The following is a 20,647-nucleotide window of genomic DNA, read 5'->3' as shown; positions in this document are numbered from 1 at the left end:
ATTTGTACGAGATGTTTCTGAGACATGCAAAAAGTTAATGGAAAGTTTTTTCGGATTTTTTTTTCTTACCTTTCCGATCATAGTTTTCGATTATTTTATCCAATTCGAATATTTTCATATCCTAGAAAAAAAGAGAGAGAGAGAGAGAGAGAGATCATGTTCTCGTGGTTATTTCTTTTGCAATTTTTTCTTCTTCTTCTTCTTTTTCTTTTTTAGTTGAATAATATTTGTAATACAATTCTGTGACGTGTAACAAAATTTCATATAACAAAATTATTTTTAATATTCATTTCGATTAATTTTTCTTTCTTTATTTTTTATTATTTTATTCCAATGAAATATATATATATATATATATATTCCATATATGTAGCTACGTTAGCGTATTATTTTTATTCGGAATTTTTTTTTTTTTTACATTTTTTTTCCTCTCCATTCTCTTGTTCCAACAAACTTATGGGTTAGTTGTAAAAATTCGCATTTGATTCTGACGTGGACAAAATTTTCATCAAAAATTCTATATTTTCTTTCCTATGAATTCTATTTTTATTCTTTTTAATTTTTATTTTTTTTATTATTCTATTATTATTCTATCCAACATTGGAAATATTAAAAAATTTTTTTTTATTCATCTCACAGAGATCACCACCTTGTTAGTTTCGTATAAAAAAGTAAAAAAAATTACGATTTTAATCCATAAAACAATATTACTGACACGCGTAAAAAGTTCATCAAACAAATTGTCCATGTCGTATAAATAACATTTTCTTTTTTTTAAGAATTTTTAATCTAATCGAAATATTTAATAGCTCATTATGAAACACGTTTACGTATTCTGTTTTTAAATTACATATGCATATACATAGTATACATATTACATTGCAATAAATTGCAACTTATGGTTTGTCAATTAAATTTGTATCGTTGAAAAAAAAAATATATCAAAGATGTTACATGAAAAAATATAATTATATATTATTATTATTATATAAATATATAATTTATTTATAATGATAATTATTATTTTATCCAAGGCAAGTTACAAATTACAAAATACAAATAAAAAAAAACAAGTTACAAATTAACAAATAATTATTAAATTTATAAAATAATAATATTAAATTTACACAATTTATAATTAATAAAATATTAATTATATTATATAAATATTTCTCGCGCTCGCGCGCATTATTATAAATAGTTTCTCATATTTCATTTTGATAAAAATCATTTTGTTTTGTTTTTTTATTTTTGTTCAGTGATTTGAAAAAAAAGAAAGAGAGATAAAGATAGATAGGGAGAGAGTTCTTGAAAAATTTTGGGTTGAGTAAATCGTTAGAAAAATGCACCAGAAAAATTGCAACGTTGAGTTAAGTCAGATATATATCTTATCCAGTCTCTCTCTCTCTCACTCTTTCTACACTTTTCCGATACGGTTAAACATTTTTCCGATATTCTACACGTACAGCTTGAAGTAGATATCGAAAGAAAAAGAAAGAATGATAGATAGATATATAGATAAATAGATTAATAGTGATAACAAGGAGATCAAAATTGGTAAAGTATAAAAGTAGAAAAATAAAAGGAAAGTATGTTGAAAGTATGAAAAAAAATAAAATAAAATAGAGAAATGTAACGTTTGTTTTTTTTTCCTTTATCGAATAAAAAAAAAAAGATAAGAAAGATAAATAGATTTACAGATAAAAAGAAAAAAAAAGAAATAGTATAGGACTAGTGCATAAAAAATAATATAAAGATAAAAGAAAGTATAAAAATATCTTTTAACAGATTTAATAGAATCATTTTGCTTTAAAGTTTCTTTTCAAGATGATCCTATTATCTACAATCGAATATTATAGTTTATCATCATTCCCTATTGCATATGATTTTTCTTTGTATTCGATGAAAAATTCATTCCTCTATTTGAAGAATATTTTTTTTAAATTTTTTTCTTATACTGCATTGCAAAGTATCGTTTGCATACGATTGAATAAAACAATTTTGTTGAATCTCGGAAGTTTTTAGATTTACGACAGGTAGAGAGTATCGATGGAAATTTAAATTGTTTTACTATTACTACTACTACAAAAAAACAATAATAAATAAAATATATACATATATATATATATATATATATATAGTATGAAAAATGTATTACATAGATTATTATACTTCGTTTCTATTTTTATTTTTTTTTTGAATAAAAAATTTGATTACTTTTATGAAACAAATGAAAACAATGTTTTTACGATACCTGCCAATGCAATTTGAATTTTTCATTTATTCTTCATTTATTTAATAATAATTTTATAATTAATATTTATCCACCCCTTCCTCTGAGTTAACACAAATTATTATTATCATTATTTATATCATTTAAAGTTCGTCTGTAAAAATAATGAATTTTTTTATGTGACTCAAAGAGGTGTACCGAACAGAAAAAAGAATTGGTGGAGCGTAAGGGGGTGTTAGGGGATGTAAAAAGGGTGTTACGAGATGATAGTGGATCGAATCGATAAAGCTCGTTAATTGAATGCCGATGAACGATCCAATTGTTAACTATTTTTTTCTCTCTCTCATTTTTTTTTATATATCAAAACAAAGAAAAATAAAGTATATATATATATATGTTTATTTTTTATACAAATATTTTCATATTTATATCAAACGTTTTAATAATTATATATATATAATAATAATATATTATATTTTTTCAAATATAATAATTAAAGTATAATAATTATATATAAATAAAAAAGTAAATTTAAAAAATAATAATTTTAAATTTACAAATAAACATAATTTCAAATGATCACATTACAAATTACAAATTACAGTAATAATAAAAGAAAAAAATAATAAATATAACAAATAATTATTAAATTATTAAAATAATAACTTAAAATTTACAAAAAAATCATAAGATAATTAATAAAATATTCTAAAAATACCAAAAAAATAAAAAGGAAAGAATAAATTCTTAGAAAAGCAATCAAGAGAATGAAATTCAGTGGGTTGACGTGGAAAGCATAAAGGGGTTTGAGAAATAAGGGATGGGGGTAGGTAGATGGGGGTACATGAGGGTAGATGGGGTTACAGGGACCACACAACACATTCCATCGTATACCACCTCGTAGTATAACTCGTGAATTTTTCAGAGACTCGCTTGGCATCCATTATTAAACATCCAATTCTACGCACAGGGTAGGTGGGTGACTGGAACGGGTGTAAGGGGTGTTTAGGAAAAGAAGAAGGACTCTTCTCTTTACCGACCTATTCCGAATTTCATTTGAAACTTTTACGAAACACGAAAAGCTTCAGGTACAACAACACACAACTTTCTATCACCTTTGCCAAACCCCACCCCTCATCTTCTTTTCCTACCCCTTTTTTTCTTTTGTTTTTTCTTAGCCTTGTAAGTCTCTCAATTCCTCTACCCAACTAAATCCCTATTCCCTTAGCCTATTTTTCTCTCTGTTTTAGCACACACAACAACAACACATAGTCATTCAAAAACTCTTTACGTAAAGTGGAAGAAAAGTAGGAAAAATTCAATGGTCGTTGATGTTACCACAGCTTGTTAACTCTCTCTTTTTCTCTCTCTCTTTCTTTCTCTTTTTCTTTTGCTTTTTCTTTTAGTAAGGAAAAAAGTGTATGTCTTCTCGAAATCAAGATTTTTATACATTTTTTAAAAAGGTACATTGTAAAAGTTTTGTAAATAGAAGAAAAACCGTTTTGAAAGTATTTCAAATAATATTGTCGCTATTTGTTCAACTAAAAGTCTTTTAAATAAACAGAAAAAGAAATAGAAAGAGAGAAAAAGACAGAGAGAGAAAAAAATGATCTTTAACAATTATTCAAAATAATGTTTAATATTATCACACGTGTATAATGTGTTACAAAAAAATGATATAGAAAAATAGAGAGAAAGAAATGAGTACATTATTTGTAATAATTATTGCAAGGGGATAATAATTTAATAAAAAGAATAAAATTCTATCATAGTAATTACCAAAACACATTGACAAACCAATCTCGTAAGTGTTTAAAAAAATCTAATAGAAATATTATAATATAAATAAAATATGTGTGTGTGTTTTATACTCGAATAATTGATTTTTTTTTACGAGAGGTTTGTTGACCCAGGCGCTCAATCGAATAATTGATTGAAATATTTATCTAATAATAATTAACAATACAATACGCTAATTAATTTATAAAAAATTATTTTTATAAAAAAAAATTATTGAAAGGAATGACCTTAGAATAAAATTGAATCATTTTCTTCCTAATAAACAAAAAAATATATATATATATATATATGTAATTAAATAATGTTTGATAATTAAAATTGCATATTAGTCGTATCCTCTCTCTTTTGTTCTCTCTCTTTCTAATTTTTTTTCTATCATTTTCTATGTTTTTTTTTTCTTTTTTTTCTTTCTCTTTCTATCTGATGGCGTTACCACGACAACCAAGCTAGGAAATTTCAAGCATCCGTAAATTCTTTATGTTACCGTACTACGGGGAGATCCTGCAATCCGATATTGGATCCTTTCAACGAGCCAACTTACCCCCCAGGACTCTGAAAAAAAAAGAAAAAAAAATAGAGAAAGAAAGATAAAAAAAAAGTAACAAAAACAAAAGGAACAAAGAAATAATAACAAAGAAAAAATAACAATAATAATAATAATAATAATAATAATAATAATAATAATAATAATAATAATAATAATAATAAAAGTAGGAAAGAAAGTGATGTAATTTATCTCGAGCATTTCCTTTCGCAGAGTGTTGCTTCTTATAATTTTCCTTTTTTTTTATGTGTGTTTGTGTGTGTTTCTATCTTCTTTGATGTTGAAATAATTAAAATAAAAAAAACAAATAAATTATATAAATCATATATTATATATATATATATATATATAATAAAAAAAATATAAAAAAAATATTTATTAAAATATTCGTATTTTAATTAATAATTAAATTTTTAATTAATGTAATTATTAGTTAATTATTCATTAAAATTATTTTTAATTATATAAAATAAATATTTTTTTAATAATAATTATATTTAATTAATAAAAATAAAAAAATATATAAATGATATATATTTATACAACCCTAGCTAGGGGTAAGAAATAACTCGAAAGGAAAATATCCTTTCGATTAAAATTAATATAAGAATGAGATTTATAATATTACAGCTTTTGTGAAATGTTATTTTTTTTAGTTTTATTTTTTTTGTTGCACGATTGATCGGATAAACAATTTTGTCTATATCTTCTTTCTAATACGAAATTGAATCGCATAATTTTTCTTTCTCATTGTCTCATCGTCGTTGCTTTTAACTGGCTTCTACGATATTCTTCGTAGAAATGCAATGGAGGATTGTTTATTAACAATCAATTACATTAATATGCCAATTACAATGTTGCTATGATTATTTTTAATGTCCACGAATGATTTATCCTAATATGAAATAATTCGTAAAGTTTTTAACAATCATCGAACAAACAAATAAAAAACCAAAATAAAAGAAGATAAAAAATATTCTGAAACCTCAAATTTTATTTGATCAAAATTTTGTTAACAATTATATCATTGATATTTGCTTAAAAGACCAACTTTATTATCTTGCAGTATGAATAGAGTAAAATAGTTAACTAGAAATCAATGCAAGGATAATAAATAATATTTGTGGACATTGAAAAAAATGTGAAGGAAAGTAGGATGAGAGAAGTGGGTGTGAAGAAGTAGGATGATGAGAAGAATACACTCAGGAACAAAGTGTATTGTGGTTTCAGAGGAAGAGAAGAGGGTGCCTCGAGTGGTGGTCAACGTGAGCTACGATCAACCCCTGATTGGGGTGGTAGTGCATTCAATGGTGAACATTTTTGGGTACCTACTGCTGCCTCTGGTGACTTTTGTTACGTCAATGATTGCTCGGTAAGATTTTCATTACACACATCTAACATTTAACAATATTTAACTTCATATATTTTTAAAATATTGTTTTCAATTTATTATAAAATATATGCACGATAATTATATATATATATATATTTTAAATTATAACATTTAGGGAAAGCATATTTCATTTTTGTCTAAATGATCAATTAAATTTTTTACTTAATATTTTGTATAAATTTTTTTCTTTTTAATATTTAATTAAATTAATCTTCTTTTTCTTTTGCAAATATATATATATGTAGAAAGGTTATATGGGAAATACTTTAGCTATTAAAAACTCGTTTGCACGTTCGATGTTCTAACGTTAATGAATCAGCTAGGAAAACATAATTGAAGTCGGGTACACTTCTCTTTCCTCTATGGTAGTTGTTTCTGTTCATCGAGTAATGTCATCACGTAAACGTGCTGCCACACGTTTCAATAAACTATCTAGAGAGAATAGATGACAAAGAAACAGACATAGATATCTACAAGAAAAAAAAACAAGAAATTTACTCTGACAAGTACCATTAAAAGAAAATTTTATTAAAAGAAAATTTCCCTTCTTTTATTTTTTAAAAATAGGACTAAATATTTAAATGGTTAAAATAAAAAAATAAATAAAAAAATTCTATTAAAAGACAGTTTTCCTATTTTTTTTTTTAAATGGGACTATTTAATGATAAAATAATTCAAGAAAAATTTAAGTGGTTGAAATATAAAAAACAAACAAGAGTCTAACGCAAAAGTTCGACGATGATGACGATGTAGTAGTAGCAGTAGTAGGAGTTTCTCTTGAGATAACCTTGACCCTTTAAAAGAAGAAGAAGAAGAAGAAGAAGAAGAAGAAGAAGAAGAAGAAGAAAAAGAAGAAAAAATAAAAAAAAGGGAAGAAAATCGTTCGTTTGTCCACTCGACCGCATTTCCAACTAAAATTGTCACAATTTTCAAGTAGCATCCCCTTTTATTCTTTGAAGTTAAATCTGTATATTATAAATACATATATATTCAACTAATATATAATGTATACTTATGTATAAATATTTCAAACATCCTATCAAGAATTTGTTTAATTATTTCTCGGTTTCATCAAAGTTCAACTATTTTTATTTACAAATAAAATAAGAAAAAAAAATACAAAATCTTGAAACCAAGTACATTTAAGATGATTTATCTTTAAATTGATTTTAATTATTCTACGTTCGACTGATCAACAAAGGGATTTGAAGGAGACTGAGGGTGAAGGGAAGAAGGGAAAAGGACCATTTCATCCATGTATAATGAAACGACTAGTAATAGGTCATTTCGAGAGACTAATAAGGCTCGACTAATTACATGAGTCTCCTTTAAAATCGATATCAAGGATATAATCGAAACTCCTCAGCCTATTTCATCCCCCTCACCCTAACAACACCCTCTATTCCACTCCTGTTTTCTTTAATAGGTTATATAAAAAAAAAAAAAAGAAAAAATAAGAAACTTTCATTAAGGATCATCTTCTTGTTAAAGTTTTATTATTCGATTTGGATTAAGTTTATCGATACTTTAATTCGTTTCAGATAATACTATTTAAAAAAAGATAATTCAAAAATAATAATAAATTATATATATAGATAAAGGTTTTATGTTAAAAAAAAATTATTTGATTGTAAATTGAAGTTTTAAATATTAATATTTAATGAATTTAATGTTTTAATTATTATATGATAAATCTTGAATTTGTTAGAAATAATTTCCTGATGTAACCCTGACGCAACCCTGACACAAACACTGATGCAATTTTGTGCAATCTGTTAACTAAAAAACAAGGTTCCATTTAATTATTTTATAGAACCATGGACAACAAAATAATACTAAAATAATAGAAAATTATATTATAATAATTATTTTACAAATTATATTATATATATATATATATATATATTAATTTAATTATAATATTATATTTAATATTAGTATATAGATTAAAGTTTTTCATTTACAAAAAAAATCTTACTTAATTCGAATTACAATTTTGATATTAACAATTTATCAATGTAATTATGATAAATCCAGAATTCCTTTGAAAAAAATCCCTGACACAATCTCTGATGCAATTTTGTACGATCTGTCAACTAAAAAACAAGGTTCCATTGAATTATTTTGTAGAAACATGGACCACGGATGAAGTGTTCTGCTTGTCGGGTAGTCGTCCACGCGGTATGCGCCCCAAGTTTAAATTTTGCCTGCAAGACGAGTTTTCGTGACGTCGGTGTTAGACAATATCGCGAACAAACTACTACAAATCATCATTGGGTGCACAGACGTTCGCAGAAAGGGAAATGCGCTAATTGCAGTAAAAGTTTTCAATCCAAATTAAGTTTTACGTCTAAGGAAATAATCGCGGTAAACTGTAGTTGGTGTAAAACAGCTTATCACAATAAGGAAGCGTGTTTCAACGTAGACAAAATTGGTGAAAATTGCGAATTGGGTTCGCATTCGTCCATCATCGTGCCACCATCATGGATCGTTAAATTACCAAGAAAGGGTAGTTTCAAAAGTAGTTTGAGAAAGTCACCGAAAAAGAAGGAAAAGTGGTACAGGTCCGTCAACTTCATCAACGACACGTAGAAAATCCAGAGACAAGGAAAAAGAAAAGGAACAACAACAACAACAGAAAGAAGATCAAAGTAAATTTTGGGTTGTCAAACCAATTCCAACGGCAACCGTTAGACCAGTATTAGTATTCATCAATCCAAAATCTGGAGGAAATCAGGGTGCCAAATTGTTGCAGAAATTTCAATGGTTATTAAATCCACGACAGGTTTTTGATCTTACACAAGGTGGACCCAGAATGGGGTAAGAATATTTTATTATTTAACACAATTCTATCTCTGATTTTTTCCAATATTAATTACACGTTAATTAAATTTTATCTATAATCGATAATTATTATTATTATTTGCAAAATATACGTTTTCTTTTTAATTAAACATTTCACGAAAAAGGAAACCAAAAACAACTAATAACGTAAATGAAAATTAATATCGTCCCTTTTTATTATTTCGGTAACGGAGTTTAATTGAATAAACAAAGTGGCTTGAACTTAGTTAATATTTAAGTAAAATTCTTCTCGCGTAATTTCATTCATACGAATATTAATTAATGGTGCCGGGAGGTTAGCAACACGTCGTACTTGGTCATGCCCCTTGACGATAGGCAACACGTGTTACAAGTATGCATAACTCTGTGGTCTACTATCAAGAAGAGGACAACTACAAAATTTAATTTCAAATTACAAATAATTTATAAATAAAATTGCAAATAACAAATAATAAATTCATTCAAGTTTGTAATTAAAATTAATTAATTTGAAAATTTAATTTAATTTGAAAAATAATGTTTCCTATTTGAAACAAATAACTTTAGTATAAATAAATGATTTGTTATTTAGATTGGAATTATTTAAGAGAGTACCAAATTTACGAGTATTAGCCTGCGGGGGTGATGGTACGGTTGGTTGGGTTCTCTCAGTGTTGGATCAAATTGGTGCACCCTCACCACCTGCAGTAGGTGTTCTTCCACTTGGTACGGGAAACGATTTGGCACGGGCACTTGGTTGGGGTGGTGGTTACACGGACGAACCAATCGGCAAAATATTAACCAGCATCGGTGAAAGTGAAACCACTTTATTGGACAGATGGCAATTGGTCGTAGAAAGGAATCCCGATATTCAAAACGACGATGAAAGTGGAAAAGCAAAAGAAAATCTTCCATTGAACGTTGTCAACAATTATTTCTCTCTTGGTGTTGACGCCCACATTGCTTTAGAATTTCACGAGGCACGAGGTAAATTTATTATTATTATTATTATTATTATTATTATTTTTATTATTATTATTATTATTATTATTATTATTATTATTATTATTTTATCCGATAAATAACGTGATATTCGCAATCAATTGAGATAAATATTATTTTTGAAGTTGTTAACCTTAATGAACGGATGTTAGCAATAGTTGACAGGTGTTTTTAAATCCGTCAACATCTGGGAATAATGTTTAACGCGTCATTAAATACATTTACCCACACCCCCTCCCCAAGTTATAAACCGCGATAACCACAAACGCGTATATATATACAGTTGCATATAATTATAAAACTTTGCAACAAAGAAACAACTTTATACGTGTGTTTTAACCACAAACCCTCTGTTAATCTCTCTGAACAGAGGCACACCCGGAGAAATTCAACTCTAGATTGAGAAACAAAATGTTCTATGGACAAATGGGTGGTAAAGATTTGGTCAGAAGAAAATGGAAGGATTTGTCAGAATTTGTGACATTGGAATGCGACGGTCAAGATTTAACATCAAAGTTGAAAGAACATCGTGTTCATGCAATAGTATTTTTAAATATCGCATCTTATGGTGGTGGAACGCATCCATGGTGTGCGGGTAGTACGACGAAGGAACCTTCAACAGAGGATGGTTTAATTGAAATTGTTGGTTTAACCACTTATCAATTACCATTATTGCAAGCTGGTGGTCATGGTACTTGCATTGCACAATGCAGTAAAGCTAAACTTGTTACTACGAGGACCATTCCCATGCAGGTAGAATTTTTTTTTTTAATTATTATCGATGATAATACAAAATGGGTTGAACATCAGATCATTTAGGGTTTATCATCAATCTTGGGTTTGGTTTTATTTTGTTAAGGTTGACGGTGAAGCTTGTAGATTATTACCATCGATCATAAATATGAGTTTGTTGAACAAAGCAACGATGCTTGCTAAAAGAAGAAACACTGGCCAATCGCAACCTGACGTGGCCAAATTAGAAAGACTCAATTTACCCGTCATGAGGATCAAGATGTCGGATTACGAGACTTATTATCACGACAAGGATAGATTGAAAAAGGTAGCTAAATTGTTGATACCCGAACCATTGGATTTGGATGCTACGACTGATTTGGTATCGCTGAGAAATATTTTAGCGAAGAATTATAACATGGACAATTGTTGTTTCCTAGATTGTAAGTAATATTAATGAATTGTTTAAAAAATATAATAATAAATAAAACTACATTGTATTATCATCAAAATTAGCCTGCACAGCTGAAAGATTCTTCAGGATTGATCGTGCCCAAGAACAATTGCATTACGTTACTGATGTGGCTGCCGAAGTTGTTTACATTCTTGAAGAAAGTAGTCCTAGTCAAGGTGTACCAACCGGAGAAACTGAAATCTGTACAACAGCTTCTCAAGAACCTGAAACAGCTCATCCTTCACCTAGGTAAATTAATTCTAAATGTTTGTCAACTTAATTGGAATTGTTAACAATATGTTTAAATTGTCATAATTGATGTGTGTTAAATGTTACATTTGATAGAAAAAGAAAAATGAAAAGAAACCAAATGCACGTGCGTGATAATGAAAAATCCTGTTGTCTGTAAAATTGTATTATCTTTTTTGTCAATTGTTTGATAATTAATGACAATTCGAATGGTAATGATGTCCTATCATTAGATTAATAGAAAGAACGTGTGATATAGCGAAGAACGTCCAAGAGAAAAGCCAGCCATGACAAAAGCAGGCCCACCATCATCACCTACGAGTGATCAGACTTCATCTAAACAACAACAAGAAGAAAATCATCAAGCAGAAGTCACCAATCCTGCTAAAGTTCAACCACAGAATGAACAACAACAAGTGTCATCGACCAATGCTGATACCAAATCTCAATCTGAAACTAAACGACTGTCATCACCACTAACAGCATCACCATCACCATCATCTAATGTTAACAATTCTAACTTGGCCAAAGAGGTGGAAAACCAATCGCAGAAATCTGTTAATGTAGGAACACGTAAGAAAATTAAAGAAGAAATTAAAGAAGATTATGATGAAAGGAAACAAACAACTCCTAAACAGGATGGTAATTCGTCTAAATCGATGACCTCATCTAATGTAAATAGAACAGCTGATCAATCTTCTCACACCTTTATCAGGTAAATTATATTTTTTATGTGTTTATATATATATATTTTTTTTATATTTTATATATTTTATATTTTGTTTTATTTTATATATTTTTGTTTGTTTCAAAATTTATTTATCAAATTTTAGATACACACGTGTTTAAATTAAATCAAAATTAATTGCAATTATATAAAATAATTTAATAATATTTTATTGACCAAATATTTAAAAAATTAAATAAAATGTTTTGTCTACGATTTATTTTGCAGTCCACGTGATAGACTTTTTGGGTTGAGTTCTGAGGTTCATACCTTCAGTACCGGTTTACTCGAGAAGACTTCTGATGGTATTTTGAAGGCTGCTAAGATAGGTGATTTATCTGCCCTTAAGGAATTACATAACAAAGGATATTCACTTTTATCAATCGACACTACTGGACAAACTGCTTTGCATTTGGCTTCGAGATATGGTCATAAGAATATCGTTAGATATCTTATTGCCAGTGCACCACCAACGATTCTTGACATTGCTGACAATGATAAGTACGTTCATCTATCAATTACATTAATTTTTCACTCATTATTAATTTGATTATTTAAACAAATGATTTTAAATTATAATAAGGGTTATATATCATTAACAACACGATAAGAACAAATTTATATGGGAAACTTTTAAAGGGGTTTATTTAGGGTTTTATATATTTATTATTAAATTAATAAATATATTAATTTTGAGGGGTTTATTTATTGTTGCGTCAGGGTTGCGTCAAGGGTTTTTTTTGGTAATTTTTGTTTTCTTTTTTTCCAGGGGTCAAACGGCTTTACACAAAGCAGCGCAATATAAAAAACGTTCAATTTGTTGTATGCTAGTAGCAGGTGGTGCAAATTTAACATTGAAGGATAGACACGGTCAAACACCTAGGCAATTAGCTTTGTCAGCTGAGGATCGTGAACTAGCGGCGTACTTGCAAAGTAAGCTTCAGGATTTTCCATTTAAATCTTCATCTTATAATACTCTTTATATGCGGGATTATGTTACTACTCTGTGGTAAATCTGTTCACATCTATGTGTTCTATCTCCATGTATGTTTGTGTATGTCTATGTTTGTGTTGATTTTAACAAGATCTTATCTAACTATAGTTATATACCCCCAAAAAGATTATTCTATGCTTAACTATAATCTCTTACTAATTGTCTCCGAGTTTAAACCAAAGATGCATTTATAATCCCTTATAAACTATGAATTAGTATTTTTTTTTTTTTATATAACCGAAATTATTTCGAACAATTTTAATTTTACAAAATTAACAAAATAATTAATTTTTTTATATTGACTTATTATGAAAAGAAAAATAAAAGAAAAAAGAATTAAATTTTAAATTAACTTTAATTCATAAACATGAATATTGATTTGTTATTAATATAATTAATTATATATTAATATAATTTTTCTATTATTTTTTTTATATTAAATAATATAGTTATTAATATAATTAATTTATTATTATAAGAAAAAACAATAAATCAAAATTAAATATTAAATCAATTTTAACAAATGAATTATTTTCACATTTACGATTGCATTGAAATTAAGTAAACTTATACAATTAAATATTAAAAATTATTACAAATTAATTTAAAAAAATCCCGCATACAAAGTATTATTAATAATAATCAACATAATCACGATTTGATATTTCTATAATTTGAATTTGTTTAATTAGGTCAGGAACAATTCCAACTGGCTGTGGATGAATAATAATCAATAATAATTCCAATGATTTATAATTAACAATCCTGTGGGTCCTACTTCAGGATTATTTTTGGGGACCGACTTAAAATTAGTTTAATAAATCTTGATCTACTATTACGTTAAGAACAAAACAAACAAAGTAATAATAATAATGAATAATTGTTCATGATTATTATCTCATACACAAATATGATACGTAAAAATAGTGTCCTATATTATTTTTTTCCAAGATACTGAGTATTAATTAATTAATTAATTAATTGTATTTAATGATAATCACACGTATTTTATCTACGAAAAAAAATTCTCTAACTTAAGTTATTCTTCATTCCTATTTAAAATATGGAAAACAAAAAGATTAAAAAAAATAAGATAAAAAAAAATAAGATAAAAAAAATAAGATAAAAAAAAGGAATATGAAAATTTCTTTCTGACATAATACATTTACATACTCTATACATGTACGTTATATATATTTATTTAGTATATAATTATATATATCGTACATTGTATTATATATTTAAATACATATATTATATATATAATATATGTTTATGTAAATGATAATGATACCGATTTTTGGATCTTATCCAAATATGTATATTATGTATATGTATATATACAGGATATAAACATTTAGAAAATTTAAACAAATATTTATTATACTTTAAATAATTCATTTTAATCAATTTTTAGATTAAACATTTTTATGATTTCATTTAAAAAAATTGTTTCTAAAATAAAGTGAAACATTTGCAATCTTTTTTTTTACTATTGTTATTATTATTATAATTAATATTAAATAAAAATCTCATAATGCAATCTCAAAATAAAACTAAAAAAAGAATCTGCAAATGTTTTTAATAATCCTAGTAAATTTTAATTAAATAGATCATCCTATATATAAACAAATACATATATATATATATATATATATACATATATTTATTTATATAGACAAATATACTCACACGCGTATATATATATATACGTATAATTATATTTTGAATAAATTTTCTTTCTATATTCTTCGTATATATATATTCGTGCAATACGTGTACTTTTTCTATTACAACAACAACAACAACAACAACAAGAAATAAAAAAAAAACAACAGTATTTTGTGCACGAGAAATCAACAAGAGACATCAAAATATTTCAAACAGAAAAAAAAATAATAATAATATGAAATATTTTTCCCTCTAACTTCAGATAAACTCACCCCTTTACACCCTGTGCAATCTTTTTCATTCGTTCATTTGATTGTTTATACGGGGTGTACGTATTATTGTAGTTATTTAAATTATTATTATTGGTACACAATTATAGTAGTATAAAATATATATATATAATTCATGAAAAAGAGAAATAAGTAAAAAAACGTATAATAATAATAATAATATTAATAATAATAATAATATTAATAAACAAAAAGAACAATTAATTAAATAGGATTATTATTATATTATATAAATAATAAATATTATTAATAATTATTATCAAATTAATTTCTACAACAACTATTAAAAACAATTAATAATTTCAATTAAATCTTATCAACGATTTGCAAAAAGTATTTGAAAAATTTGAGGAAAGAAAAAAAGAAACAAATAATAATTGCGAGTTTTAAAAAATTATTGGAAAAAGTTAAATAATAATAAAAAAAAAAAAAGATTTGTAAACGATGATGGTAATGAACGAAAGATTTGATTTCTCTTTTCTCGCAGTTAAAATTAGGGTTGGTAGCAAATATTAATGATATGTATTATAAATATAAAAAAAAAGGAAAAAAAAAACAAAAGAAAACAAAAGTAACCATCACTCTTACGATAATATATATATATAATATATATATATAATATATATATATATATATATTTCTTTATATAATTTTTATTTTATATTTTTCTACTTCCTTCTTCTAGAATTGTAGTATCATATTAAAAATTAAACAAACTAACTAACAAACTAATAAACAAACAAAAAACATACAATACAACAAAAATAAGAAAGAAATGAAAAACAAATGTTAATGCAAATGATGACTTTTACTCTTCTCTTCAAATAATAATAATAATATTAATAATTAATAATAATAATCAAGATGATTTTTATAGGAACTCGTCTCTGTCGTGTGTGTGTGTGTGTGTGTGTGTGTGTGTGTATGTATTCGCGTATGTTGAGTTAACTGTGTGACGATAAACTTTTTATTTTTTTTGAAACTTTCTCATATGTGTATCGAATTATATTTAAAGTATTTATATTTTCTTATGCGTATAAACAAAAAAACAAAAAAACAAAGGAAAAGAAAAAAAACATTCTTCCTGTTAAATAAAAAAAAAGAACACGCTCATAGAGACACCCGGTTACATAGGGTTGTTGATAAATATTTATGAATAATATTTCTCATTGTATTGTATATTCGATACATATCTCCAATTGTTTAAGGTATTAAGTTATTATTATTAGCGTAAAATAAATAAAAAAATGAAAAGAAATGAGAATATTATTAACGAGAAAACACATACGCGTAAAGAAACAAAAAGAATACGTCAGAAAAAAGCTCTTATTATTTAATATAAAAAAAAAATGATACTGCAAGTAGTATTAATTGATTAAATGAGATTATTTAAATATTTAAATTATTTAAAAAAATAAAAAACAAATAAAAAACAAACAGGAGTAATAAATGTTACAATAATATGCATTTGTTTGATTTTGATGTATTATTTTACTTCGAAATAAATTTATTTAATTTATAAATGTATTCATTTAAAAAAAAAAAAAGGAAAATTATATATTCATTTAATAATAATAAATTATTTCAATAATTTTCATTTGTTAGATTTGATGTATTATTTAACTTTGAAATTATTAAATTAAATTACTAATTTATAAATTTATTAATTTTTGTATTAAATAGTAAGAGCTCTCTGACGATTAAAAATTGTATTCAAAAAAATTATTTAAGAAAATACTGAACATAACGCGTAAGTGTATTTTAACCATACATATATATATGCATAAAGGTATATATATACCTTTATATATAAAATATAACACTTACAAGTATTTGAAATCACGATTAAAACCATTTTTCTAATATTCTAATAACTTGAACTATTTCCTAATATAAAAAAAAACTATAATATCTCGCGGCCTTGCTTATAGACACATCCAATTTTAAACAAATTCGAAACAATAAAAATAAAACAAAATTAAATTGTGGAGTAGAGGAGTGGAGTAATCCCTCCTCAATAAAATTCAACCCTTTTTACAAATTATTTTTTCAACAAACATTAAATAATAATAATGAAACGGGACACGCGTTAAAAAAATTATCTCCTAAAACGTTATCGGTGTGAATTTGATTAGAAATTCAAACAGGGTCTATGCAGGAAAATGCTGATAGATAGTTTAAAAAATGAAAAAGACAAAATAAAAAAAAATCTATAAATAATAAATAAATACAGGAATTAAATAACAAACATGCATTACCGTTTTAATTAGACGACACAATCAACACTGTGCCAACTATAATATTTTCAACAATACTACATTACGTTTATGACATATATATATATATAATAAAATTAAATAAACAAATAATGACGAAAATATTATTTCAGTAAAAAAAAAAGAAACAGGACGCGTTGTAAAATCCGTAATTTTTACCAAATAATCCAAATGTATACGCGACGCGTGATAAATTAAAATTATTCGCGTTTTTATTTAACAATTTGATGATTTAACATCTACAGGGTGTTGTCGAAAAAAAACAAATACAGAAATATTTCTACAATGTGTTTTTTTTTGTTTTTTTTTTCATTCTTAATATTATAATTTGTTTTTTTTTCGAGACACCTTGTACACTAGTTTGTTACTGTAAAAATTAATCCAATTGGATATTTACGAAAAAAAAAAAAATGAAAAAAAAACACGAAGTATATTTAATCGGAACCAAAAAAAGTTAAATTAAATTGAAACAGAAATTAAAAAAAAAGTGTAAAAAGGGGAACAACGTACGAACACCAATTAGATTTTAGAATAAAAAAAAAGAAATTAATAAAAAAATAAAAAAAAACGGTCTATCGCAACTATTGTACTATTTACCATAAATTATTTACTATATTTATCATTATACTATACTTATCTATTTACTCTGAAATAAATAAAAGAATGGAAGGAATAACCAATAAAAAAAATACATATATATAAAACTAACTATTATTAAAATAAATAATTAAAAAAATAAAATAAAATAAAAATAAAAATTGAACAGAGAGAGAGATTAGAATTTTTTCTAAACGTGTGTTTAAAAGGCATTAAATTAAAATTATTTTAAAATATGTGATGATTATGATTAAAAAAAAAAATATTGATGAGTATTAGATACTTGACGATGATTAGAAAACGAAAAAATAAAAAAAATATTTGAATCGTGTATTAGATATTAATTAAATTTTGTTTAAATTGATATTATAAAAAATTAAAACGAGTTATTTGTTTACGATAATTAACATCGATAGATCAATCAGAACAATTTGAAAAAAAAATAAATAAAAATAAAACATTAACAAATTTTTCTTTAACTAGTGCCAATAATAATAATAATAATAATAATAATAATAATAATAATAATAATAATACGTTGAACAAAGTTTCTAAAAAGGGACCTTTAAAATGTATATATATTTAAATATTCATCAAATTAAACTACGTTATCTGAAATTATTCCTAAATAAATTAAAAAAAAAAAAAGAAAAAAAATTTTGTTTTTTACAAAAATAATCTAATATTCTATAAAATATTTGTCTTCTTCTTCTTCTTCTTCTTCTTCTTCTTCTTCTTCTTCTTCTTCTTCTTCTTCTTCTTCTTCTTCTTCTTTAACGTAAAAAGTGAATTAGAAATATTCTAATTCTAAATTTTTTTCTCTCTCTTATAATATGATTATCGTTCAAAACAAATGAATTGAAAAAGAAATAAATAAATAAAATTAATAATTTGACTAATAAATCTTACATTAAAAAAAAAAAAAATAATAAAAACTACAATGACCTATTAAATGACCCAAGAAAAATCTAATCTAATTCATAATCCATTTCATCTGATTTATTTTAAATAATTATTTGTTTGTGATGCAAAAAAAAAACAAAAAATAAAAAAGAATTAACAATTAAATGACTAGCAACTGCGACATAAAAAAATAAAAAAAGAAACAAAAATCTTTCTACTCGATTCTTCTACATATAAAAAAAAACAAATATATTTAAAAAAAATACATAATAATAATAATAATAATAATAATAATAATAATAATAATAATAATAATAATAATAATAATAATAATAATAATAATAATAATAATAATGATGATGATTAATTAATATAATAATAATTAAAGAACATAATAAAACGCATACAACTATTTACGCGTGTGTGTGATTAGGGTAATGATTACAAATTAAATATTTGTATTATAATAAACAAACGTTCTCGAATTATTTAAATCCTAAGAAAAAAGACAAAAAGAAAAATTCAGAAAAGTAAAAAAAAAATGAAAGAAAATATTCAATCGTATTAATGAACGATGAATAAATTAAATTAATGAAAGCTTATTGTTCAATCGAGATTAGTATAATTATCTAATTTTTAACAACTCATTTTTTCTCATACCTAATTACCTATTTGCCTATCTTTATATATCTAATGCAAATTAAAAAAAAGAAATAAAAATAAAATAATAATATTAAATATTAAATAATAAATATTACTTATAAATACGTGCATACTAAATATTTACAAACACACACACACACAACACACGCATAAATAATTTATGTATATATTTATATCTATAATAAATATTTAAAATATATACATATATAAACCAATACATAAAGTATAGTAATGGGAGTAAGTTTAAACAAGTTAAAAACAAATGGATTTTAAAACATTGAATGATTTAATGAATTATGAATTAATGAAATAAATAATTAAACTATAGTGAGCTTAGATGATAATTAAAAATAAAACAAAGCTCATTATAAATTTATAATAACTCGACATAGATTTCTTTTTTCTATTACGTTGTAATAGTTTGTTTAATTCGAATAACTCCTGTTCTAATAATCCTAATTTTAATTCCAAGTTCCACATATGTATGTATGTATATGTTCAACAGGTATATATGGAATACTAAACTGCGTAATAGTAAATATAATGATGATAATTATGACAATGACAAAACTAAACTATATATATTTATTATAATATTAATTATTTCAAATGATTGAATAAAATCTGCAAATAAATTTGTATAAATTTTAAGTTAAATATGTCACTGTCATAATTACCAGAACATATGCTACACATATATATATATATATATATAGGTTATTGATTAAGGGAGAATCATGAATTAATGATAAGAGTAATAAACATAAACGCGAGTATTCGATTAGTATAGAAAGTGTGATTATAGTTAGCGTATGATTTAGTCAATTATCATTCGCTAACAGCCAATATATGATGCAAGTGTTTTTTCTCTTGTATTCCCCTCGCTCTAACGAGATTATTATATTCTTAAGATTTATTAATTATTAATTAGGTTAATCTAACTTTAACTTTATCTTTCTTTCTCTCTCTCTCTCTCTCTCTTTCTATCTTTATCTTTATCTTTTTCTATCTTTTTCTATCTCCCACTCTTTGTATGTATTCAATCTTTTATGAATATTACTTTTTTTCTCTTCTTCTTGTTCTGGTTAATAAATAAATATATAATTAAAGAAAATAGAAAAATAAAGCTTTGTCTTCGTTAATAATATAAACAATTTTTACGCGCGTAGGATATTTTTAATAATTTTAATATATTATACATTGTCAAGTGTAATTTTATTTTACGATAATAATATTAAAGAATTTATCTTGAATAATTAATTGATCAATTAATTATTAATAAATTGTCAACGTTAA

The 20,647-nt window shown here is 24.7% G+C and overlaps 1 protein-coding gene across 1 annotated transcript in view; it reads left to right on the top strand.

Moving 5' to 3' along the window:
* rdgA (retinal degeneration A) overlaps positions 1–20,647 on the top strand; it is a 29,204-nt gene that overhangs the window by 5,064 nt on the left and 3,493 nt on the right. The window contains 11 exon segments of the mRNA XM_015329503.2: positions 5,808–5,949; positions 8,101–8,520; positions 8,522–8,790; positions 9,386–9,780; positions 10,166–10,548; positions 10,655–10,970; positions 11,044–11,230; positions 11,490–11,945; positions 12,186–12,458; positions 12,727–12,890; positions 13,644–20,647. The exon segment at positions 13,644–20,647 is cut by the window's right edge and continues 3,493 nt beyond it. Of these exon segments, the coding sequence (XP_015184989.2) occupies positions 5,808–5,949; positions 8,101–8,520; positions 8,522–8,790; positions 9,386–9,780; positions 10,166–10,548; positions 10,655–10,970; positions 11,044–11,230; positions 11,490–11,945; positions 12,186–12,458; positions 12,727–12,890; positions 13,644–13,678 (3,040 nt within the window). The 3' untranslated portion in view covers positions 13,679–20,647.

The sequence above is a fragment of the Polistes dominula genome, unplaced genomic scaffold (genome assembly GCF_049000335.1).
Source record: "Polistes dominula isolate Pdom_NZ unplaced genomic scaffold, Pdom_raw_medaka contig_75, whole genome shotgun sequence".
NCBI classification, from domain to species: Eukaryota; Metazoa; Arthropoda; class Insecta; order Hymenoptera; family Vespidae; genus Polistes; species Polistes dominula.
The sequence above is the reverse complement of the archived record's forward strand: the minus strand, read 5'-3'. Positions and strand labels throughout refer to the sequence as shown.